Raw genomic sequence first — 25,719 nt, 5'->3', positions numbered from 1 at the left:
CCAAAATCCCCGACACGGAGTTTCAATTTCTCTGCACTGTTCCTGTTTCAGAAAATTAGTTTCAGTTTCTCAAACGGATACAAAACCAGCTCCATATACATCTGTGTGATATAATTCTGTGTAATTCAAGCTTCCCTAATGTATCAACTCTCTGCCTCGCTCCCTGTGACAGGAAATTCCACATCCTCATCACTCTCTGTGTGAAGAAAGTCCGCCGAATATTGGAGGGGAGATTCCACTTCAAATCTTCCGTCATCAGTTGATGTTTCTCTGGGTTGGGAGCCCTGATAAATATATATAAATCCGGAAGTTCGTATTTGTATAAAATTAAATCAAACTTCACAGGTCGAACCGTCTAAATTTCTTCCCTGTATCTGTTGTGTAAAATCTCTCCTTGACATTTATAATACTGTACTTTGTGTTTTAATGTGAGCGGCTGCTGTCATGAACACAATTCAGTTTCTGCACCGAGTTTCCCAGAGGGTTTGTAATCGGCAGCGAGTTCAGGCTGGAGAAAAATGAAATGGAATCTCGATCCCGCCCATCCCCACCTCCTCCCTCCCATCCCCACCTCCTCCCTCCCATCCCTACCTCCTCCCTCCCATCCCTACCTCCTCCCTCTCTCCCTATCAACATTCCCTGGAGCCCTACCCCCTCCCCCAGAGTTTAATTATTCCTCTCCGGCTCCAACCCTGTTTATCCTTTACACTGAGTGAGGTTTTCAAAGTCGCAAGAACGTCAACTAGTGGGTAATAAAAATTCTCAGTATCGCAGTGAACTTCACCGGGAAATCGCTGAACTGAAGGTGTTCGGCAATAAGATCGAAACTGAAAGCGGGTTGATTCCGGAAGTGCTGAGAGTGAACATGGCTTCCAGACAACAAGCAGAGAGTTGGATTGAGGAGACAATTTGTCCCATTTGTCTCGATTTCTTCACGGATCCGGTAATACTGGATTGTGGGCACAACTTCTGCCGCTCCTGCATCTCCCAGTGTTGGGAAAAGAAGGAGATAAACTGCTGCCCGGAATGTAGAGAGGAGTTTCTGGAAAAAAATCTCAAGAGAAATCGGGCCTTGGGAAATCTGGCCGAGAAAGCTCGAAAATTAAAGCTGAATCCGAAGGAGATGGAAATTAAACTTCACTGTGAGGAACATCAGGAAGAACTGAAGCTGTTTTGTGAAACTGACAAGAAATTGATCTGTCTGATTTGTAGAGATTCGAGGGAACACAGAGAGCATCGCTTCCTGCCGATTAAAGAAGCTGCTGAAATCTACAAGGTAAAGGGGAAATTCTTTTCTAAAGAACAAAGAACCAAACTGATAGTCCTCCCCCCCCCCCCCCCCCCCCCATTTTCTGCTCTAACATTTTCATTCTGTGACTTTTCTCTCCCAATTCCAGGATCAGCTGAAATCTTCCTTAGATTCTCTCACAGAGAAGAAATCGGCGGTTCTACAAACAAAACAGAAACAGAAAGGGAAGATTTCTGAAGTTAGGGTATGGTCTCCCTGTGCTGATTTTCTGGGATCTCGGTTAGTTTTGTTCCCTTTATCGCGGGACATTAATTATGTTTCACATTTCATTTGGTAGGAACAGTCGAGAAGTCTGCAGACCCACATCACATCCGAGTTCAGTAAAATGCACCAGATTCTCACTGAGAAAGAGCAGCGTTTACTCAGAGATCTCAGGGAAGAAGAGGAGAGGATTCTAGAAACAATGGAGAAAAATCTTCGAGGGATTCAGGAGAATTTAAATTCCATTGAGGAGAAACTCTCAAAGTTGCAGAAACAGATGGAGCGAAAAGACAAGCTGATATTTCTGAAGGTGAGGGAATACATTGCGGGTCAGTTCAGTGAAACTTCACAGTCACAAAATAACTGATGATAATTGTGAAATAAATATAGAATTTACTGAAATATTACGGAATTAAACTGAAATTGTTTCCCTTCCTGAACTGGTCTCCTGTTGTCTATGAACTAGCGGCTCCCACACTGTCTGCAGATTCCTGGGAATACCTGTAACCTCCGGAGAATTAATTTTATTGCTCTTCACACTTATTACACTATAAGACATAGGAGCAGAATTAGGCCACTTGGCCCATCGAGTCTGCTCCGCCATTCAATCATGGCTGATATTTTTCTCATCCTCTTTCTCCTGCCTTCTCCCCAGAGCCCCTGATCTCCTTATTAATCAAGAACCTATCTATCTCTGTCTTAAGGACATTCAGTGATTTGGCCTCCACAGCCTTCTGCAGCAAAGAGTTCCACAGATTCACCACCCTCTGGCTGAAGAAATCCCTCTGCATCTCTGTTTTAAAAGATTGTCCCTTTAGTCTGAGATTGTACCCGTTGGTTCTCGTGTTTCCTACAAGTGGAAACATCCTCTCCACGTCCACTCTATCCAGGCCTCACAGTATCCTGTAAGTTTCAATAAGATCCCCCCTCGTCCTTCTAAACTTCAACGAGTACAGACCCAGAGTCCTCAACCGTTCCTCATACGACAAGTTCTTCATTCCAGGGATCATTCTTGTGAACCTCCTCTGGATCCTTTCCAAGGCCAACATATCCTTCCTTAGATACGGGGACAAAAACGGCTCACAATATTCCAAATGGGGTCTGACCCGAGCCTTATACAGCCTCAGAAGTACATCCCTGCTCTTGTATTCTAGCCCTCTTGATGTGAATGCAAACATTGCATTTGCCTTCCTAACTGTCGACTGAACCTGCATGTTACCCTGAAGAGAATCTTGAACCAGGACTCCCAAGTTCCTTTGTGCTTCTGATTTCCTTCTTCCAGATCTAATGTATATTGTGAAAAGTTGTGGTCCCAGCACAGACCCCTGAGGCACACCACTAGTCACCGGCTGCCATCCTGAAAAAGATCCCTTTATCCCCACTCTCTGCATTCTGCCAGTCAGCTAATCCTCTATCCATTCCAGGATCTTTCCTGTAACACCATGGGCCTTTAACTTATTTAACAGTCTCCTATGCGGCGCCTTGTCAAAGGCGTTCCGGAAATCTAAATAAATCATGTCCACTGGTTCTCCTTTGTCTAACTTTCTTGTTACTTCCTCAAAAAACTCTAACAGATTTGCCAGACACAACCTTCCTTTGACAAAGCCGTGCTACCTCAGTCCTATTTTACCATGCACTTCCAATCTCATCTTTAATAACAGACTCTAAAATCATACCAATGACCGAAGTCAGGCTAACCAGCTTATAATTTCCAGTCTTCTGCCTGCCTTCCTCCTTAAACAGTGATGTTACATTTGCCGCTTTCCAGTCCTCTGGGACCCTTCCTGCCTCCAGTGATTCCTGAAAGATCACCACCACTGCCTCCACAGTCTCCTCAGCTATCTTTTTTTAGAACCCTGGGGTGTAGTCCATCTGGTTCAAGTGATTTATCCACCTTCAGACCATTCAGTTTACCCAGTAGCTTCTCAGTGATGACCACTGTACTCACCTGTGCCCCTGTTTCTCCTGTAGCTCTGGCATCCCACTGGTGTCTTCCACCGTGAAGACTGATGCAAAGTAATCATTCCGTTCCTCTACCATTTCTTTGTTTACGATCATTACTTCTCCAGCCATATTTTCCAGTGGTCCAATGTCTATTTTTTCCTCTCTCTAACCTTTTATATATTGAAAAAAAACTCTTCCTATTTTCTTTTTTATTACTAGTTGGTTTGCACTCATATTTCATCTTCTCCCCCCTTATTTCTTTTTTAGTTGTCCTCTGCTCACTTTTAAAGGCTTCCCAATCCTCTGGTTTTCCACTAATGATCACCATTTTGTGTGCTTTTTCTTTTTTTTCTCTGCTGTCCTTGACTTCCCTCATCAGCCATGGATGACTTGTCCTCCCCTTAGCATGTTTCCTCCTCCTTGGGATGAATTTCTGTTGTGCCTCCCAAATAACCACCTCCCCAAAAAAAATTCCTGCCATTGCTGTTCCACTGTCTTCCCTGCTTGTCCCCTTTTCCAATCAACTCTGGCCAGCTCTTCCCTCATGTCTTTGTAGCTACCATTATTTAATTGTACTACCGTTACATCTGATTGCAGCTTCTCCCTCTCAAACTGCAGGGTCAATTCTATCATATTGTGGTCACTGCTCCCTATGGTTCCTTCACCTTAAGTTCCCTAATCAAGTCTGCCTCATTACACATCACCAAATCCAGAATTGCCTGTTCCCTAGTAGGCTCTGTCACAAGCTGCTCCAAAAAAACATCTCCTGGACATTCCATAAATTCCTTTTCTTTGGACCCACCTGCATATTAGGGGCTGGTTTAGCACAGGGCTAAATCGCTGACTTTTAAAGCAGACCAAGGCAGGCCAGCAGTGCAGTTCAATTCCCGTACCAGCCTCCCCGGACAGGCGCCGGAATGTGGCGATGAGGGGCTTTTCACAGTAACTTCATTTGAAGCCTACTTGTGACAATAAGCAATTTTCATTTCATTTCATTTGCATATTGAAGTCCCCCATGATTCTTGTAATATTGCCTTTTTACATGCCTTTTCTATCTCCTGATTTATTTTCTACCCCACATCCTGTCTACTGCTAGGGGGGCCTGTACATAACTCCCATCTGGGTCTTTTTATCTTTGCGATTCCTCAACTCTACCCACAGAGATTCTATTCCTTCTGATCCTATATTGCTCCTTGCTATCAATTTAACTTCATTCTTTACTAACAATGCAACCCGCCCCATTTGCTGTCCTTTCGATAGGACACATATCCTTGTACATTCCTAGCCCTGATTCCCTTGCAGCCACGTCTCTGTGATGCCCACAACATCGTACCATCCAATTTCCCTGTGCGCAACAAGCTCATTTACCTTGTTCCATATAATGCACGCATCTAGGTACAACACTGTTAGTCCTGCATTGATCATCTCCCTTCTCACACTTGTCATCTTTCTTGCGCTGCCTGAGGGTGATGTTGTTCTCTATTTCACCTTCAGTCATTACACCTTTTAAGCTAACGCTCTGGTTCCCACCACCCTGCCATACTAGTTTAAATCCCCCCGTGACTCTAGCACATGTACCAACCAGGATATTGGTGCTCTTCCAGTTTAGATGCAACTCGTCCTTCTTATACAGGTCGCACCTACCGCGGGAGGGATTTCAATGGTCCAGAAAGCTGAAACCCTCCCTCCTAACCACTTCTGCAGGACCTCATCACCCTGCCTATGTCATTAGTACCTATATGGACTACAACCTCTGGCTGTTCACCCTCCTCCTTCAGGATGACCTGTGTTCGTTCAAAGACATCCTTGACCCTGGTACCAAGGAGGCAACATACCATCCTGGAGACTCTTTTACATCCACAGAAGCACCTATCTGTGCCCGTTATTGTAGAATGCCCTATAACTAGCATTGTCCTGCACTTTGCCCTCACCTGCTGAGCAACAAAGCCAGTTGTGTGCCACTGTTCTGGCTGCTTGATGGGCTATCCCCCCCAACAGTATCAAAAATGGTATACCTGTTAGAGAGGGGGACAGGCACAAGAGATTGCCGCACTGACTGTCTGCCCTTTCTAGCAGTCACCCATCTGTCTGCCTGAACCTTGGGTGTGACCACATCTCTATAACTCCTACCTATGATGATTTCCGCCACCTGCATGCTCCTAAGTGCATCCAACTGCTGCTCCAACCAAACTACGCAGTCTGTGAGGAGCTGCCATTGGTTACACTTCCTGCAGATGTAGTTGACTGGAATGCTGGAAGCGTTCACAGATCTCCCACATCTCACAGTTAGAGCACTGCACCCCGCTGAGTGACATTTAAGCACTAGTATTAATTCAAAATAAATATTTAAATTTTTATCAGATGAAGTTACAATTAACTATATGCCCTTGGAGCTAGGTTTTACTGTAAAACTAAATGCTAAATATTAATCTCTGCCCTCAGGTTTAGTTACTCCTCTATCTAGTTCATTAATTAGTTTTAATTAGTATTTTCAATGATATTTTTTTCCCCAATTTTTAACAGATTCCTGACTGGCCAATCAGGTCACAGCTTTACTGTGATGTCACCAGACTATTCCCCTCACAATTTGAAAAGGCCTTTATATCACTTACCTATCCAGGATGCTCTCTGTATCTCTTCCTGCAGATTAAGAGTTACAAAGCCAGAAGAAAGAAAACAAAATGAACGGGAAAAATGTGCCCCCACTCCAAATTACCACACTGCTCCAAATTCCCAAGTTGTTTTGTGATAATCCAGTTCCAGTTCCATGTGATTTAGCTCACTCGGCTAAATTGCTGGCTTTTAAAGCAGACCAAGCAGGCCAGCAGCACGGTTCGATTCCCGTACCAGCCTCCCCGGACAGGCGCCGGAATGTGGCGACTATGGGCTTTTCACAGTAACTTCATTGAAGCCTACTCGTGACAATAAGTGATTTTCATTTCATTTTTTCATATTCATGTTGTGAGTGTGTGGGTGTGTCTGGTACGGTGTGAGAGTCACTGTGTCTGTGAGGGGGACTGATGCTCAGTTCCAGTTTATTTGACTCTCCACAATCTTCCTTCCAAAATCCATCACTTTCCACTTCCGTGTGAAATCTCATCTGCTGTGAATCTGCTCATTTCACCAGCCTGTCTAACTCTTCCTGAAATCTGTTACTGTCATCCTCACTGTTCCTCATTCATTTCTTTCAGGAGGAAGCTTGTCAGAAGAGAAGGTAGGACATGTTCTTCACTGAAACTCTGCAATTTGATAAAATAACTCAGTAAAGTGTTCTTATGGATTTATTTCTCGGTTGTTGTCATAACTTTCAAGGATTGTTCTTCAGGCTCCAACATTACTCTTTATAATTCACAAACAACTGCTTTAGAATAACTATCTTTATGGCCGTGATTGAACAGTATTAGATTTTCTATAACTTTTCGACAATATTATATGAATGACAAGATGTCAGGTAAATAATAGAACCTGGTTCCCAGGCTGGAAATGATCACTTGCCTGATGTTGGCTGTTAGTTTCTGTGACCTTCCGACTGACCCTGAGAGAGCCGCAGGGTCCATGTATCCAAGGAGTGGGTCATCCATGTCCCTGCATGGAGCCTGAGCAACCCGAGAAAGTAGAACATAGAACATAGAACAGTACAGCACAGAACAGGCCCTTCGGCCCTCAATGTTGTGCCGAGCCATGATCACCCTACTCAAACCCACGTATCCACCCTATACCCGTAACCCAACAACCCCCCCTTAACCTTATTTTTTAGGACACTACGGGCAATTTAGCATGGCCAATCACCTAACCCGCACATCTTTGGACTGTGGGAGGAAACCGGAGCACCCGGAGGAAACCCACGCACACAGGGGGAGGACGTGCAGACTCCACACAGACAGTGACCCAGCCGGGAATCGAACCTGGGACCCTGGAGCTGTGAAGCATTTATGCTAACCACCATGCTACCCTGCTGCCCCTAGTCAGACGTTAAAGGGGGAACGTGTTCTATTTTTATTCTATGATATAAACTGGCTCCGTGTCATTAACAACAACAACAGCAAAGACTTTAATGTCATATAAGTCTAAAGGAGTTTCACAGGAATGTTAGAAAACACAACTTGACACAGACACATAAAGAAATATTAATATGGATGATGGAAGTGGATTTTAAAGAGAGTGTTTAAGGAAGAAAGAGAGGATCAGGGAGGGAATTCCAGAGCTCGGGATCTCGGCAGCTGGAGGTCCAGCTCCCAATCAGAGATATTCAAGATGCGAGTAGAAGAGAGCAGGATTCCTGGTGGGTTGTGGGCCCCATGAATGGCGTAGTTGGATATTAAGCTGTCAGGTGTTTTCAGCCTTTATGTTGTTGTCTAAGCTTTTTTCTAATACACAAATGGACAGCCTAAATGTTTACCATCTCCTCTACTGTGTGATGAATTGGCAACTAATCTTTCATCAGGCTTTGAGGCTGTATGCTGACGTGGGTGCTTCCGTTTTCTGCTCTTGCATTTTCAAGTGATCTGTTATCGATTCTCGGCCTTTTGGCAAAGATTAAGTGTAGTATCTGCTCTGCCTTTTGGCTCAGATCTGGTATGTCTTTCTTGTGGGGACCATGAATTGGATACAATTTGAATTTGAATAGTTTTTTGGAGCAGAGAAGGAACTGGATTAGGGGATCGCCCTTGTCCACACTCGGAGCTCTGGATTTGCAACTCAGAAAAAGTCATTAAAAAAAAAGTTATGTTGTTCAGTCATAGAAGAAAGTAATATTTCCTTTTCCAGCATATTTCCTCTATTGCTGAACATTTAAACCATTTCTAGAAAATTCTGACAAAGTCAAATTTCTAACACTAACTGCTTAATATTCACAGGATCACTGGTGAGATTTGCACATTCTCAGTCACAGATGTTGCCCTGTCTACCAGAAAGTTCAACGGCCTTTTACAGTACACAGTGTGGAGAGAGATGATAAATTCCATTAAGCCTGGTAAAACTCTTCTATTCATTTTCCTGACTTTAAATCCAGTTGTGAGGGGATTGTTCAGGTTCATAGGCCACAGATTAAATACTCACGAAAGAGAAAATGCTGGAAAATCTCAGCAGGTCTGGCAGCTGTGACAAAGCTTTGACAAAGAGTCATTGGACTCAAAACATTAGCTCTTTTCTCTCCCTCTTTTTTTTTTGTAAATAATTTTTATTGGAATTTTTGAAAAGTAAATATCAACAGAACAATAATAGCAATAACAATAATAAACACCCCCCGGCACCCGTAACAACACATATAACAAACCCCCACCCCCCCCCAAGCCCAATAGACCACAAAATAAATTAACAATAAGCAAATTAACTTAAACCCCTCCCCCCTTTCCCCCCTCGGGTTGCTGCTGCTGCTGATCTAGTTCCTTATCATTGAGCCAGAAAGTCGAGGAAAGGCTGCCACCTCCTAAAGAACCCGTAGCGACCCCCTCAGGGCGAACTTGACCCTCTCCAGCTTAATGAATCCCACCATGTCATTAATCCAGGTCTCCACACTCGGAGGTCTCGCATCTTTCCACTGCAGCAAGATCCTCCGCCGGGCTACTAGGGACGCAAAGGCCAAAACATCGGCCTCTTTCGCCTCCTGCACTCCCGGCTCCACTCCAACCCCAAATATCGCGAGTCCCCAACCTGGCTTGACCCTGGATCCTACCAGCCTCTACACCATCCTCGCCACCCCCTTGCAAAACTCCTCCAGTGCTGGGCATGCCCAGAACATATGGGCATGGTTCGCTGGACTCCCCGAACACCTGTCTTCGCCCCCAAAGAACCTACTCATCCTAGACCCGGACATGTGGGTCCGGTGCAGCACCTTAAACTGGATGAGGCTAAGCCTCGCACATGAAGAGGAGGAGTTCACCCTCACCAGGGCGTCCGCCCATGTCCCCTCCTCAATCTGCTCCCCCAGCTCGACCTCCCACTTAGCCTTCAGCTCCTCTACCGACGCCTCCTCCACCTCTTGCATCACCTGGTAGATGTCAGACATCTTCCCATCCCCGACCCACACCCCCGAAAGTACCCTATCCCTTACCCCCCCCGCGGGCGCAGCAAAGGGAATCCCTCCACCTGCCGCCTAGCAAATGCCTTGACCTGAAGGTACCTGAACATATTCCCCGGGGGGAGCTCAAACTTCTCCTCCAATTCACCAAGGCTCGCAAACCTCCTGTCAATGAACAGGTCTCCCAACTTCCTAATTAGCGCCCTGTGCCACCCCAGGAACCCACCATCCATGTTCCCTGGGACAAACCAGTGGTTCCCCCGCAGCGGGGCCTCCACCGAGCCCCCCACTTCCCCCCTGTGTCGCCTCCACTGCCCCCAAATTTTGAGGGTAGCCGCCACCACCGGGCTCGTAGTGTACCTCGTTGGAGGGAGCGGCAGCAGCGCCGTTACAAGTGCCTTCAGGCTCGTGCCTCCACAGGACGCCCTCTACATCCGTTTCCATGCTGCCCCCTCCCCATCCATTACCCACTTGCGTACCATCGAGATGTTAGCCGCCCAATAGTACCCAGAGAGGTTGGGCAGCGCCAGCCCCCCTCTATCCCTGCCCCACTCCAAAAAGACCGTCCTTACCCTCGGAATCCCGTGCGCCCAATCAAATCCCAGAATGCTGCCATTCACCCTCCTAAAAAAGGCCCTCGGAACGAAAATGGGAAGGCACTGAAACAAAAACAAGAACCTCGGGAGCACCGTCATTTTAACAGACTGTACTCTACCCGCCAACGACAACGGCAGCATGTCCCACCATTTAAATTCCTCCTCCATCTGCTCTACCAACCTAGTAAAATTGAGCTTGTGCAGAGTCCTCCAGCTCCTAGCCATCTGAACCCCCAGGTACCTAAAACTCCTCACTGCCCTCTTTAGCGGGAGCCTACCAATCCCCTCCTCCTGATCTCCCGGGTGTACAACAAACAGCTCACTCTTGCCCAGGTTCAATCTATAGCCCGAGAAACTCCCAAACTCAGCAAGAATCTCCATCACCTCCGGCATTCCCCCACCGGGTCTGCTATATACAACAGCAAGTCGTCCGCATACAGAGACACTTGGTGCTCCTCCCCACCTCGCACCAAACCCCTCCACCTCCCCGACTCCCTGAGAGCCATAGCAAGAGGCTCTATTGCCAGTGCAAAAAGCAAGGGGGACAGGGGGCACCCCTGCCTCGTCCCACGGTGGAGCCTGAAGTACTCGGACCTCCTCCCATTTGTCGCTATACTCGCCATCGGGGCCTCGTACAGCAACCTTACCCATTTAATAAACCCCACCCCAAACCCGAACCTCTCCAACACCTCCCACAAGTACCCCCACTCAACCCTGTCAAAGGCCTTCTCCGCATCCAATGCCACCACAATCTCCGCCTCTACTTCTGCTGCCGGCATCATTATCACATTTAGCAGCCTTTGCACGTTAGTGTTCAGCTGCCTCCCCTTCACAAAACCCGTCTGATCTTCATGTACCACCCCTGGCACCCAGTCCTCTATTCTAGTGGCCAAGACCTTCGCCAGCAACTTGGCGTCTACATTCAGCAGTGAAATTGGCCTGTATGATCCGCACTGCAAGGGGTCCTTATCACGCTTCAGGATCAGGGAAATCAGCGCCCGAGACATCGTCGGGGGCAAAACACCCCCCCTCCCATGCCTCGTTGAAGGTCCTAACCAACCGGGGGCCCAGCAGGTCCGTGTATTTCTTATAATATTCAACCGGGAACTCATCCGGTCCCGGCGCCTTCACCGACTGCATGTGGCCAATCCCACTTACCAGCTCCTCCAGCTCGAACAGCGCCCCCAGTCCCTCCACCTGCTCCTCCTGCACCCTTGGAAAGCGGAGCCTGTCCAAAAAACTCTCCATTCCCCCTCCCACCGCCGGCAGCTCCGACCGGTACAGTTCCCTATAGAAGTCCCTAAAGACCTCATTGACCTCTGCCCCCTGCCGCACCACATTCCCACCCCTATCCTTCACTCCACCAATCTCTCTAGCCACGTCCCGCTTACGCAGCTGGTGCGCCAGCATCCTGCTCGCCTTCTCTCCATACTCATAGACCGCTCCCTGCGCCTTCCTCCACTGTGTCTCCGCCTTTCTGGTGGTCAATAAATCAAACTTGGCCTGCAAGCTACGCCGCTCCCCCAGCAATCCCTCCTCCGGGGCCTCCGCGTACCTCCGCGTACCTCTTATCCACACTCAACAGCTCCCCCACCAGTCTCTAGCTCTTTTCTCTTCCTACAGTTGCTGCCAGACCTGCTGAGATTTTCCAGCATTTTCTCTTTTGTTTCAGATTCCAGCATCCACAGTAATTTACTTTTATCCAGTTTAAATACTCACATTGCTTGCCCTGTTGTTAATCCTTGGGGAATCTCCGCATTTTGCTTTCTGTAGGTCTTCTGGGTGAGTGTTTGAAGCCATCAGCACCGTGTGTCAAAGCAGTGAAGGGACCTGTATAACCAGAGGTCAGATTGTATGCAGCCTGTGCGACAACATCCACATCCTTCTTTAAGGAGATATCATCGAGTTAATGAGTTTAAGGGGCCCTTTGGCCGTTCATGTCTGTACCAGCCATCAAGCACCTATCTGTCATAAGCCCATTTTCAACAACTTGGTCCATAGCATTGTACGCTATGACGTTTCAAATGTTCACCTCAATGCTTCTTAAACAATGTGGGGGTTCGACCTCGATTACCCTTTCAGGCAGTGAGTTCCAGATTCCAACCACCCTCTGGGTGAAACGTTTTTTCATAAATCCCCTGCCCCTTACCTTAAATCTGTGCACCTTGGTTATTGACCCCTCCTTGATTTAATTTAATTTGATTTATTGTCACATGTATCAAAGTACAGTGAAAAGTATTTTTCTGCAGTCGAGGGAACATACACAGTACTTACATAGTGGACAAAAAGAATAATCAACAGCGAACATTGACAAATGGTACATCGACGGTGATTGGTTACAGTGCAGAACAAGGGGCCAAACAAAGCAAATAAATAAGCAAGAGCATCGCGAATACCTGTAGCGTTCTGACATGGAAAAGATCAGTCCAAGGGGGAGTCGTTGAGGAGTCTAGTAGCTGTGGGGAAGAAGCTGTTCCTATGTCCAGATGTGCGGGTCTTCAGACTTCTGTACCTTCTGCCTGATGGAAGGGTCTGGAAGAAGGCAATGCCTGGGTGGGAAGGGTCTCTGATAATGATGTCTACCTTCCTGAGGCAGCGCGAGGTGTAGACAGAATCAATGTAGGGGTGGCAAGCTTGTGTGATGCGTTGGACTGAGTTCACCACACTCTGCAATCTCTTGTGATCTTGGGCCGAGCAGTTCCCACACCAGGCTGTGATGCAGCCAGATAGGATGCGCTCTGTCTGCAGAGGTTTGTGAGAGTCGATACAGACATGCCAAATTTCTTTAGCTTCCGTAGGAAGTAGAGATGTTGTTGGGCTTTCTTGACTGTTGCATCAATGTGAGTGGACCAGGACAGACTGTTGGTGATGGTGACCCCCAGGAACTTAAAGCTATTTCATGATAACAGACGTCAGTGCCACCGGTCGGTAGTCGTTGAGGCAGGTTACCTTGTTCTTCTTTGGTACTGGTATTATGGTGGTCTTCTTGAAGCAGATAGGACCTCAGAGCGGAGTGAGGTGTTGAAGATATCTGCGAATGCACTCACCAGCTGGTCAGCGCAGGCTCTGAGTACTCGCCCAGGGACTCCCGTCGCTTTCCGCAGATTCACTTTCAAGAAGGCAGCTCTTACCTCTGAAATCTGTAATAGTGGGCATGGGTGTGTGCAGGGCTGTTGGGGCGGGTGGCACTGATACATTGGCTGACTGTTCAAAGCGGACATAGAGTTTGTTCAGTTCATCGGGTAGAGATGCTCCAGCCCCACTATTCCACCTAGCCTTGCTTTGTAGTCTGTAATCTTGTGTAGGCCCTGCCATAGTCGTCGTAAGTTAGTGTCTACTAAGGCTATAAGTACCTTCCTGCTTACTCTATCTATGTCCCTCATAATTTTGTACACCTCCTCAGCCTTCTCTGCTCTAAGGAGAACAACCGCAGCCTAACCCGCTTCTCTTCATCACTAAAATGTTCCAGCCCACACACAATCCTGGGGAACAGCCCCTGCATCCTTTCTACTGCAATCACATCCTTCCTATAATGTGATGACCAGAACTGCACACAGTACTCCAGCTGTGGTCTAATCAGAATTTTATATAGTTCCATCATAACCTCCCTGCATATTCTATGCCTCTGCTAATAAAGCAAGTATCCTATATACTCTATGTTGATCTTTTCTCTACACCCTAGCTATGACTGTAACATTATATTCTGCAGTCTCTCCTTCCTTCCCTATGTACGGTATGCATTGTATAGCATGCAAGAAACAATACTTTTCACTGTATACTAATACGTGTGACAATATTAATCAAATCAAATCAAATATGTCTTCTTAACCACTTTATCTTCCTGCCCTGCTGCCTTCACGGATCCTTGGACATGCACCTCCAAGATCCCTCTCTTCCTCTATACTTCCCAGCATCCTTCCCTTGCTTTGTCAGTCCTCCAGAATACTCACCTCACACCTTTCAGTGATAAATTATTTTTTCCACTATGCTGTCAATCTGACCAGCCTGTAGATATTGTCCTGTAATCTCCTCACTACTTACTACACCATCATCTGAGAAGTTACTGGTCATACCCCTTACTTTCACATCTCGATCATTAATGTACACCACAGCAAGCAACCCAGAACCAATCCCTGTGGACATAGCCTTCTAGTCACAAAAACACCTTTGTTCACCTCTGCCTCTGCCCTCTGCCTCCTTCCACTGAGGGGAAAGTGTTAGGATTGAAGGCCAATGCATTCCCAGGACCTGATAATCTATGTCACATATTATTAAGGAAGTGGTTTTAAAATAGTGGATGCATTGGTATTCACCTTCCAAATGTAATGAAATGAAATGAAAATCGCTTTTTGTTACGAGTAGGCTTCAATGAAGTTACTGTGAAAAGCCCCTAGTCGCCACATTCCGGCGCCTGTTCAGGGAGGCTGGTACGAGAATTGAACCGTGCTGCTGGCCTGCCTTAGTCTGCTTTAAAAGCCAGCGATGTAGCCCAGTGTGCTAAACCAGCCCCGTAAGAATCTATAGGCTCTGAAACAGTTGCTACAGATTGCAGGATAGCTAATGTAAATAGGGATTATAGACCAGTCAGCCTGACGTGGTGGAGGAGAAAATACTGGAGCCCATTATCAAAGATTTTATAGCAGAGCACTTGGGAAACAGGGGAATGGTCGGACAGAGTCAATATGGATTTATGAAAGTAAAATAAATCACGTTTGACCAATCGACTGGAATTCTTCGAAGAAGTAACCAGAAGATTTGATGAGTGGGGGGAGGCTAATGGATGTGGTTTATTTGGATTTTCAGAACGCTTTCAACAAAGTCCAACGTGAGAGATTAGTGTGTAAAATTAAATTGCATGGGATTGGAGGTAATTTATTGAGATGGATAGAAAACTGGTTGGCAGACAGGAAACAAAGAATAGGAATAAACAGTTATTTTTCTAAATGGCAGGCAGTGACTAGTGGGGTCCATCTGGGATCAATCCTGGGACCCCAGCTATTCACAGTATATATTAGTGATTTAGATGCAGACTCGCTGGACCAAATGGCCTCCTTCGACACTGTTGGGATTCTATGATTTGCACACTTTCACCCCATCCCACCACAAATGCACTTAGATATTGTTTGGTCGAATCATCCCAGTAGACGCATTAGTTATGATATTTCAGAATTCCTTGGATTGTGGAAAGGTCCTGGGGGATTGGAAACACGCTAATGTGATGCCCCTTTTCAAAAAGGGAGAGAGGCAAAAAGTAGGAAATTATAGTGCCGTTAGCTTGACCTCTGTTGTGGGGTTGTTGCTGGAATCAATCATTTAAGGAGAAGGTGACTGAACATTTGGAAAGACAAAGCTCAATCCACCATTGTCAGCATGGTTTTATGATGGGGAAGTCATGCTTGACAAACTTGCTTGAGTTATTTGAGGATGTAACCAGCAAGGTGGATAATGGGGAACGTGTGCATGTGGTACATCTAGACTTCCAGAAGGTTTGACGTTACTGAATAAAAGACTGATCCAGAAGGTAAGATTGCAGGGGATTGGGGTAGAATACTAGATTGGATTGAGGATTCGCTCTCTGACAGAAAGCAGAGGTTTGGGATAAATGGATCCTTCTCTGGCTGGAGAACTGTAACTTGTGGGGTATCGCAGGGGTCAGTCCTGGGACCTCAACTGTTTACAATTTATTTAAATGATGTGCAAGCAGGGACAGAGCCTAACCGAGCAAAATTTGCGGATGATACTAAAATAGGTGGGAAAGCAGACTGTCAAGAGGAGATAAATGTTTTACAGACAGATATAGATAGGCTAAGAGATTGGGCCAAAATTCGGATGTTGGAGTTTAATGTGGATAAGTGTCAGGTTATCCATTTTGGCCGGAAAAATAGAGAGGCAAATTATTATCTAATTGGAAAGCAGATTCAAAATGCTTCTGGGCAGAGGGATCTGGGTGGCTTTGTTCATGAATCGCAGAAGGTGAGTATGCAGGTACAGCATGTAATTAAATAGGCAAATGGAATGTTTGTGTTTATTGCAAAAGGATTGGAGTATAAAAGTAGGGAATGGTGTCACAATTGTATCGGGTGTTGGTGAGACCACATCTGGAGTATTGTGTCCAGTTTTGCTCTCCTTATTTGAGGAACGATATGGTGGCATTGGAGGCAGTTCAGAAGAGGTTCACCAGGTTGATTCCTGGATGAAAGAGTTGACATATGAGGAGAGGTTAAACAGTTTGGGCCTATACTCACTGGAGTTTAGAAGGATGAGGTACATTAAATACTAAATGGATTGATAAAGTAAACGTAGACAAAATGTTCCCCCTTGTGAAGCAATTTAGAACAGGAGGTCACAGATTATAGGTTGACAGGCACTGACTGTGTTATTTTCACTTTCCCCCAGCTCCAGCCTCTCTGACTCTGGATCCGAACACAGCAAGTCCCTGGCTCTTCCTGTCTGAGGACCGGACCAGTGTGAGATTCAAAGACGAACTGCGGAAGCTCCCCAACAACCCAGAAAGGTTTGATTATTGGACCTTTGTTCTTGGGTCAGAGGGATTCACATCAGGGAGACATTACTGGGAGGTGGAGGTGGGGGAGAAGACTTGGTGGCGGCTCGGGGTTGCCCGAGAGTCTGTGAACAGGAAAGGGAAAACCGAGCCGAGCCCTGAGGCGGGATACTGGACAATGCGGCTGAAAGACGGTTGGAACTATGTTGTTTCCACTTACCCCTTTGAGACCCCCCTCACCCTGAGTGTGAATCCCGGGAAGATCGGAGTTTTCCTGGACTATGAGGGGGGACAGGTGTCATTTTACAATGCGGACAACATGTCCCATCTCCACACTTTCACCCACACTTTCACTGAGAGAATCTTTCCCTTCTTCGGTCCGGGATTGAACGACGACAGGAAAAACTCTGCACCGCTGACAATCTGCGGGATTAAAGGTCCCAAGCAGAACCATCCCATAATTCCACAACGTCTCCCGAGGGGTGCTTCAGGTGGGTGGTTGAAGAAATACATTGACAATGAGTTGTGAATTGCTGGAAGCTGGTGACCCTCATGCCTTAATGTTGCTCCACAACCAGAAGATGGCGGGAGATGACTATGTTTGGCATGAATCTGTACAACACATTTGCTTCCAAATGCTGTTATCAGACAATATTTCTGAAAGATTTGGTAGAATTGGTTATTTCTTAAATCTCAAAGAAAAAGCAAAAGTGCAAATTTGGAGATACTATATTTAGTTCCCTCGTCCAAATCCGCACAGTGGCGTAGTGGTTAGCACTGCTGCCTCACAGCTCCAGGGTCCTGGGTCAATTCTAGTCTTGGGCGACAGGCTATGTGGAGTTGCACTTTCTTCCCGTGTCTGCGTGGGTTTCTTCCGGGTGCTCCGGATTCTTCGCACAGTCCACCCGACCAAACTGTCTCTAAGTTTCATCCTTTTCCGAGCCCTGAACCCACATCTTTCTCTAGTTTCCCTCCCATCTCCCCTCAGGCCGTCTCAGAGCTCATCTTGTCCATGAGACCCAGCTCCTGCTACATTGACCCTATTCCCACTGAGCTACAGATCAGCCAACTACCCTGTGTCCATGGATTCCTCCCACAGTCCAACGATGTGCAGGTTAGGTGGATTGGCCATGCTAAATTGCCCTTAGTGACCAAAAAGGTTAGGTGGGATTACAGGGATGGGGTGGAGATGTGGGCTTAAGTAGGGTGCTCTTCCCAAGGGCCAATGCAGACCCGATGGACCAGATGGCCTCCTTCTGCACTGTAAATTCTATGGGCGCGATTCTCCGCTGCCCACAATGGGTCGGAGAATAGCGGAAGGGCGTCCCCAACATTTTTCACGCCCTCCCGCTATTCTCCCCCATGGCCGCCCCACGACACGAATTGCTGCTCACCGTTTTTTACAGCGAACAGCGATTCTGCCCAGGCCAATGGGCTGAGTTCCCAGTCCTTTACGGCCGTTTTTACGGCAGCAAACACACCTGCTTGCTGCCGTCGTAAAAACGGCCGCAACATGCCCGTTCTGGACATCCAGGGCCCCGATTGGCACGGCAGTACCACGGCCGTGCCAAGGGGGGCATGAGCCCGCGATCCGTGCCCACCGATCGCGGGCAGTGCGTCCGTAATGGACGCACTCTTTCTCCCTCCGCCGCCCCGCAGGATCAGTCCGCAGGGCGGCCGAGGGAGATGACGTCACGCGCATGCGCGGGTTGGAGCCGTCCAATCCGCGCATGCGCAGCTGACGTCATCGTGCGTGTCAGCTGGCGTGACGCTTGGCGCGCGGACGTAGCGACGGTCGCTAAGGCCGCGATGCCGTGCTTCACGGGGCCCCGCTGCTAGCCCCGCCCGGGGGGTAGAATCGGGTCCCGGGAGGGGGCGTGGAGGCTGCTGCGAAATATGGCCAGTTTCACGGCAGCCTTTACGACTTGCCGCATTTGCGGAGAATCGCGCCCTATGTGTCTGTTAATATATAATGTGAACAGTTGGGGTCCGAGCACTGCGGAGAGATGCGACCAATACATTTATTTCTGTGATCATGGTGTTATGGTAGAGAGTCATCTGAATATTTCTATTGTTGGTTATTAGGATAAACGTGTAATTATAAAATATACCCGTTCATATATAGCTAACCATAGTGTCAGGCAATGACCATCTCCAAAATGAGAGGATCTAACCACCGTACATTGACATTCAATGGCATTACCATCGCTGAATCCCCCACAATCAACACCCTGGAATTACCATTGGTCAGAACCTGAACTGGACTAACCATATTAATACTGTGGCTACCAGGGCAGGTCAAAGGTAGGAATCTTGCACAAGTAACTCATTTCCTGACCTCCCCCAAAGCCTGTCCACCATCCACAGGACTGTAATGGAATACTTTCCACTTGCCAGGATGAGTGCAGCTCCAAAACACTCAAAAACTCAACACCATCCAGGACAAAGATGCCTGCTGGATTGCTCCCCCTTCCACAAATATTCAAACACTCCATCGCTGTCGAACAGTATCAGCCGTGTGTACCATCTACAAGATGCACTAAAGTAAATAACCAAGGTTCCTTAGGCAGTACCGTCCAAACCTATGACCACTACCACCCAGAAGGACAAGAGCAGCAGGTGCCTGGGAACCCCACCATCTGGAGGTTCCCCTCCAAGTCACTCACCATCCTGACTTGGAAATATATCGCTGTTCCTTCACTGTTGCTGGGGCAAAGTCCTGGAACCCGCTCCCTGACAGCACAGTGGGTGTACCTACACCTCATGGGCTGCAGTGATTCAAGAAGGCAATTCACCAGCATCTTCTGAAGGGCAACCAGGATGGGCAATAAATGCTGGCCTAGCCAGCAACACCCGCATCCGGTAAATTAATTTTTAAAAATGTCCAATGAAATGGAAAGTTAGACCAGAGCTAGAGCATTGTATTCAGTTCTGATCCCTGCACTTCAGGAAAGATGTGACTGGACGGAGAATAAATAGTCCAGAATGGTTCTAGTGGTGAAGGATTTGAGCGAGCAGGTGAGTTTGGAGAAGGTGGGGTTGTTCTCCATTCGAAAAGAAAGAGGGAGAAGGGTATGAAGTAATGATATTTGAAAAACATAGTCATGGTACAAGGACTACGGGACTCAGATTTAAATATTGGGAAAGAGATACAGGATAGGGAGTGGGGCGATGACGTGAGGAAATCTCACTTACGGTGTGTGGCAATGACCTTGGAACCTGTTGTCTACGAGAGTAGTGGAAGTGGAGACGATTAATGATTTCAAACAGAAATTGAATGGGCATTTGAGGGAAATAAGGATGCCCAGGACGTGAAAACCCCAAAACCTTAAAACTACAAAACCTGTGGGATAGAGGTGAGGAATGAGACTGATTGAGAATTGCTCCAAGAGGAGGCTGCCTGGAATCAATGGGCTGAATGGCCTCCTTCTGTGCATAATGACTGTACAACTGCAGATACATAAAATAAACAGCCAGCAGAGGCAGCTGCATTGCCATGGGAATGTGGGCTGGGTACCTGAACTGAATCATGATCTGGAGTAAGGAAGCACTGGTGCCCTGGTTCACGGCAGAATAAGGAAGTTGTCTCCGCGTATTCTGGGGGTGTGAGGGGATGGAGAGCTATTGAGAGGCGTTGTTCAGGACCCTATTGAGGGTAGTAGGGTTGAGATGAGGCCGGAACCTATGGTGTTGACCTTTGAGGTGTCGGAGGTGCCAGATTTACAGGAGGGAAAGGAGGCCGACATCAAAGCCTTTGCCTATCTGATTGCCCAGCGATGGATTCTTTTGAATTGGAGGTCAGGTACACCAATGGGGGTTGCAGCGTGGCTGGGGGATTTATATACATTTCTCAGGCTGGTGACGGTCAAATTCACCTTCAGGGGATAGGAAGAGGGCTTCTAGGTATGGTGGAGGCCATTAATTGCAATATTTGTGGAGCTGTTCATCTTGGGGGGGAGGTTGCGGGAGAGGGTGAGAAAGAGGACTAAAAGGGAAAAATGTACAAACTATATACTATGTTTTGACTAGATGTAGAATTGATGTCATTGATTGTGTTTGGAATAAAATATCTTTGAAAACAAGGAAGTTGGCTCTGGAAGGAATCATTGGACCATCAAGTGCAATACATGTCTACCATGTAAAACACACACCTTTGTATTGCCTCAGCTGCGTCAAGAACAGCTTGAACAACAGGCAAATCAATGATATTAGGGATCATTGGGCCAAATCCTGAGCCTTTGTGTAAGTGGTACCCTGATAAGGGACAACAAGGTGTTGGCTATAGGTCAATTAAGTTGCTTTGAATCATAGAAAGAGTTATGAAAAGAGGGGAGACTCCTTCTTATCAAAGATTAGAAAATTTCAGGTGACGTTTGGAGGGTGAGTCAGAAGTTCAGGCCAAGGGTTCAGGCCAGGGGTGCAGGCCAAGGGTTCAGGCCAGGGGTGCAGGCCAGGGGTTCAGGCCAGGGTCGCAGGCCAGGGTCTCAGGCCAGGGTCTCAGGCCAGGGTCGCAGGCCAGGGGTTCAGGCCAGGGGTGCAGGCCAGGGGTTCAGGCCAGGGGTTCAGGCCAGGGGTTCAGGCCAGGGGTGCAGGCCAGGGGTGCAGGCCAGGGGCGCAGGCTAGGGGCGCAGGCCAGGGGCGCAGGCCAGGGGCGCAGGCCAGGGGTTCAGGCCAGGGGCGCAGGCCAGGGGCGCAGGCCAGGGGTGCAGGCCAGGGGTGCAGGCCAGGGGTTCAGGCCAGGGGTTCAGGCCAGGGGTGCAGGCCCGTGTTGCCACAACCTTAACCTAATGCATAAACGATCTAATGTAATTCTCAATTATGCATTGTAACTACTGCTTGGATATTGTACCATGTCAAGTCTCAACTGTGCTGAATAAAATGTAATCACTGTCATCAATATTTTTCAACGATGAATCATCGGGTAATTAAAAATAAAACTTAATGAAATGTGTTGCACGTTTTACTTGAGTGTATTACACATTTATTGGAGTGTATTAACACGCCTCCGTTTAAAGGCCGTGTGCTTAACACTGCTACAGCTCTGTGTGTGTATTTTCAGCTCGGAGTCGCCAGGTGCCGTATATAGACACCTCACAAGTATTTCAAGGTCAGGTTCAAAGTAATAAAACTATACACCGATCAGTAAGTTCAAACGATCAATATTTATTATACAAATATAATAAATACGCATGCATACGCTAACGACTAATACCTATTCCTACTATTAAACGACTAAATACTTATCTAAGTAGGAACCAGCAAGGTCAGGGGACAAGGCCTCCGTTCCTTTCTGGGCTGCACCTTCTGTTCGTTACTAGTCGATTAATGTATAGGCAATGCCGGGTTCACGTAGCGAGCGTCGCTTTGGCACTTACTGAACGATGGCTGGTGCTCAACGGCTGGTGATGGAAGATAGAATCAACGGCTGGAGTCGGAGTCAGGATACAACAGCAGATCTGGGCCGGAGTCAAAACAGCAGTCCAAGCCGGAGCACAAAAACAGACAGAACCATGTGCGGGGTCTATCTTTATAGGGCCCCCAATGTCCGTGCCTTTTCGGGGCGGGCCTTTACCTGCCATGTATCGATTGGATCATTTCCCAATCGATGTCTTACAAATCCCCCAATCTGAGGGTCTCTTCTCGATGGGTGGGGCGGTCTCTAGGGTCTTTTGTGATGGATACTTCTGGTGCCGTTTCGTCTGGGCGTCCACTCAAAGTATCCATTCAAACCCAAATGTTGCTATTGTGTGTGCCCAGATCTGGATTGCCTCATTACTATGCAAAGCGTTTTGCTATTTACACCTTTGGTTGAGATCTTCCACCTGGCCATAAACTAGTTTTGTTACGTGCAGAATGCTAATTAGCCTTTGCAGACTGCTTGTCCTGGCTAAAACTGTTTTCTCCCTACAGTCTTAGCAGTTCTCCATTTTGTTAGCCCAGTGTCCATCTTAGGTGGCTACAAATGAAAATTGCTTACTGTCACAAGCTGGCTTCAAATGAAGTTACTGTCAAAAACCCCTAGTCACCACATTATGGCACCTATTCGGGGAGGCTGGTATGGGAATTGAACCCGCACTGCTGGCCTTGGTCTGCTCTACAGGCCAGCTAGTAGCCCACTGTGCTAAACCAGCCCCTAACAGATCAGCAAGGATATATGGAGGCAACACAAAAATAACACAGTTTCAACGTTCAGTCACAAAGATACATTTTGATTTCTGTTGAATTCCTCAGAATAAATCATTTAAAGTCAAACCCTGAAACACAATTACAATTTTAAAACATGAAGCTGATTGAATGTAAATGAAAATATAAAGAAAAATGTATTTATATTAATGTCCATCATTGTTCACAGCCTTACATCCCAAAGCATTTACAGTGAATTAAGTATATTGAACTATCGCATCTTCTGAAATGTGGGAAACCACCACCAATAATTTGCATACAGGAATGCCTCACAAACAGCAATGTGATAATGACCAAATGATCTGTTTTTGAATGTGTTGTAAAGGTAAATGTCAACTAGAACTCTGGGTTGTCGTAAAGATTCAGATAGGCATCAGATGTTAGTTCTCGTTGCAACTGTTTAAACCAATAAAACAGGTAAAATGCGGTCGTATTTATTTTTAAAAATAAATTTAGAGTACCCGATTCATTTTTTCCAATTAAGGGGCAATTTAGCGTGGCCAATCCACCTATCCTGCACATCTTTGGGTTGTGGCTGTGAAACCCACGAAAACAAGGGGAGAATGTGCAAACTGCACACGGACAGTGACCCAGAGCCAGGATCGAACCTGGGACCTCGGCGCCGTGAGGCCACAGTGCTAACCCACTATGCCACCGTGCTGCCCACGCGGTCGTATTTCTACCTCATTATCCAGAAGCGCAAAATTAATTCCCAAATTAAGCATTCAAATAACTGCAGTGGTACTATGACACCCCCCCCCCCCCCCCCCCCCCCACCCACCCAAGACTGGTACAACCCAAAGGAGATCCAACCTTTGATTTGTTCATTCTATGAGCCACCCGGCAACAACAATGAGAAATTTTCAGTCATAATCTGTTAATATGACTGACATTGATTATTGGTCAGTTTCATTTTGATGGTCTGCAGATTATTTAGTGGCTGAAGTTGCCACACGGCTTTGCCATGTTGATGTAATAATTCACTCGGGTAGTTGCTACATTAGGCACCGCACCCTTATTTAATGGCCTTTGAATTAAATGTATTTGATATATGTTTGAATTGTATTTCTCCTGTTACCCTCCTGTCCAGCTTCTTACATTGTTCCTCGGAAAACTTACACTGGAATAACCAGCAATGAGAACAATTGGGAAAAAGCTGTTTCCATTTTAGATTTGGTCATCTCCGGCATACTGATGAAGAACTTCATCAACAAGATCATCAACCAGAAATGTTAACAGTTTCTCTCCCCAGAAGAGTCAAGGAGTATTTCCAGGAATGTCTGCTTTATTCCGGAAATTCCCTAAACCTGGAAGGCCTGCCTTGACAGGGGGAAATGAGGCAGCCATTTACCACTCAAGAATAACCAAATGCAGGTAAATTAAGAAAAGCCATCATGGGATTGTTGGCTGTTTCACTAATTGCTGAAGTTTTTTTTGAGGTAACATAGATTTATGAGGATAATGCTTCTGATGTGCTGCACATGGACTTGCATTTGATACGGTGTCACACAGCAGGGGTGTGAGCCAACTTATAGCTCATGCAATAAAATGAGCAGTTGCAACACAAATATGGAAGTGTCTGAGTGATGGGAAGTGGAGAGGAGCACTCACTGGCTAGTTTTCAGTGCGGAGGGGCAGGGCAGGGTGGGACAGTATTGGGATATTTCCTCTTCCTAACGTGTTAAAGACCTTTGTGTACAGGGCACAACAGCAACATTTTCAGATGATATGAGATTTGGAAGCAAAGTGAACTGTGAAGAGGATAGTGTCGAACGTCAAAAGAACATAGACAAGTTGATGGAGTGTGCAGACATGTGGCAGAAGGAATTCAATGCATAGAAGTGCAAAGTAATTCACTTTGGCGGGATGAACCTGGGACAATATAGAACCCTGAGGAACTCCTGCAGTGATGTCCTGGAGTTGAGATAACTGGCCTCCAGCAACCACAAACATCTTCATGTGTGCGAGGTATGACTCCAACTAGCGAGAGATTTCCTCCGATTCCCACTGATTACAGTGTTGCTCGAGAGCGGAGGTAAGAGTGACTCTCCTTGACATCAAAGCAGCATTTGACCGAGTTTGGCCGAGCAAAACTGAAGTCAATGGGTGTCAGTGGGGAAAACCTTCACTGATTGGAGTCATACCTGGCACAAAGGAAGATGGTTGCGGTGGTTGGAGGTCAATCATCTCAGCTCTAGAATATCACTGCAGCAGGGTTTCCGTAAGGTAGTGTCGAAGGCCTAACCATCTTTAGCTGCTTCACCAATAACCTCACTTCCATCATAAGTTCAGAAATGGGGATGTTCACGGATCTGCGCAATGGGTGCACAATGTTCATCATCTTTTGCGTCTCATCAGAGACTAAAACAGTCCATGTCCAAATGCAACAAAACCAGGACAACATCCAAGCTTGGATAACATTTTGTGCTGCACAAGTGCCTGACAATGACCATCTCCAACAGGAGAAGATCTAACCGTTGCCATTTGAGATTTAATGACATAGCTGAAACCACCAATATAAACATACTGGGGCTTACCTGTGACCAGAACTGGACTAGCCATATAAATACTGTAGCTACAAGAACAGGTCAAAGGCCTGGAATCCTACGGTGAGTAACTTGTCTCCTGCCTTCCAAATAGGGGCAGCAGGGTAGCATGGTGGTTAGCATAAATGCTTCACAGCTCCAGGGTCCCAGGTTCGATTCCCGGCTGGGTCACTGTCTGTGTGGAGTCTGCATGTCCTCCCCCTGTGTGCGTGGGTTTCCTCCGGGTGCTCCGGTTTCCTCCCACAGTCCAAAGATGTGCGGGTTAGGTGGATTGGCCATGCTAAATTGCCCGTAGTGTCCTAATAAAAGTAAGGTTAGGGGGGGGGGGGTTGTTGGGTTACGGGTATAGGGTGGATACGTGGGTTGAGTAGGGTGATCATGGCTCGGCACAACATTGAGGGCCGAAGGGCCTGTTCTGT

The 25,719-nt window shown here is 46.9% G+C and overlaps 1 protein-coding gene across 1 annotated transcript; it reads left to right on the top strand.

Annotated features, from left to right (window-relative positions):
- Positions 1-626: 626 nt before the first annotated feature.
- LOC119975728 (zinc-binding protein A33-like) lies at positions 627-17,520 on the top strand. Its single transcript, XM_038815554.1, has 6 exons — positions 627-1,276; positions 1,398-1,493; positions 1,587-1,820; positions 6,646-6,668; positions 8,311-8,426; positions 16,466-17,520. Exons 1-6 carry the CDS (start codon positions 866-868, stop codon positions 17,098-17,100), a joined length of 1,515 nt encoding a protein of 504 aa, XP_038671482.1. The 5' UTR covers positions 627-865; the 3' UTR covers positions 17,101-17,520.
- The last annotated feature ends 8,199 nt before the right edge of the window (positions 17,521-25,719 follow it).

The sequence above is a fragment of the Scyliorhinus canicula genome, chromosome 13 (genome assembly GCF_902713615.1).
Source record: "Scyliorhinus canicula chromosome 13, sScyCan1.1, whole genome shotgun sequence".
In the NCBI taxonomy this organism is placed as follows: Eukaryota; Metazoa; Chordata; class Chondrichthyes; order Carcharhiniformes; family Scyliorhinidae; genus Scyliorhinus; species Scyliorhinus canicula.
This window is presented reverse-complemented; position numbering and strand designations above follow the sequence as displayed.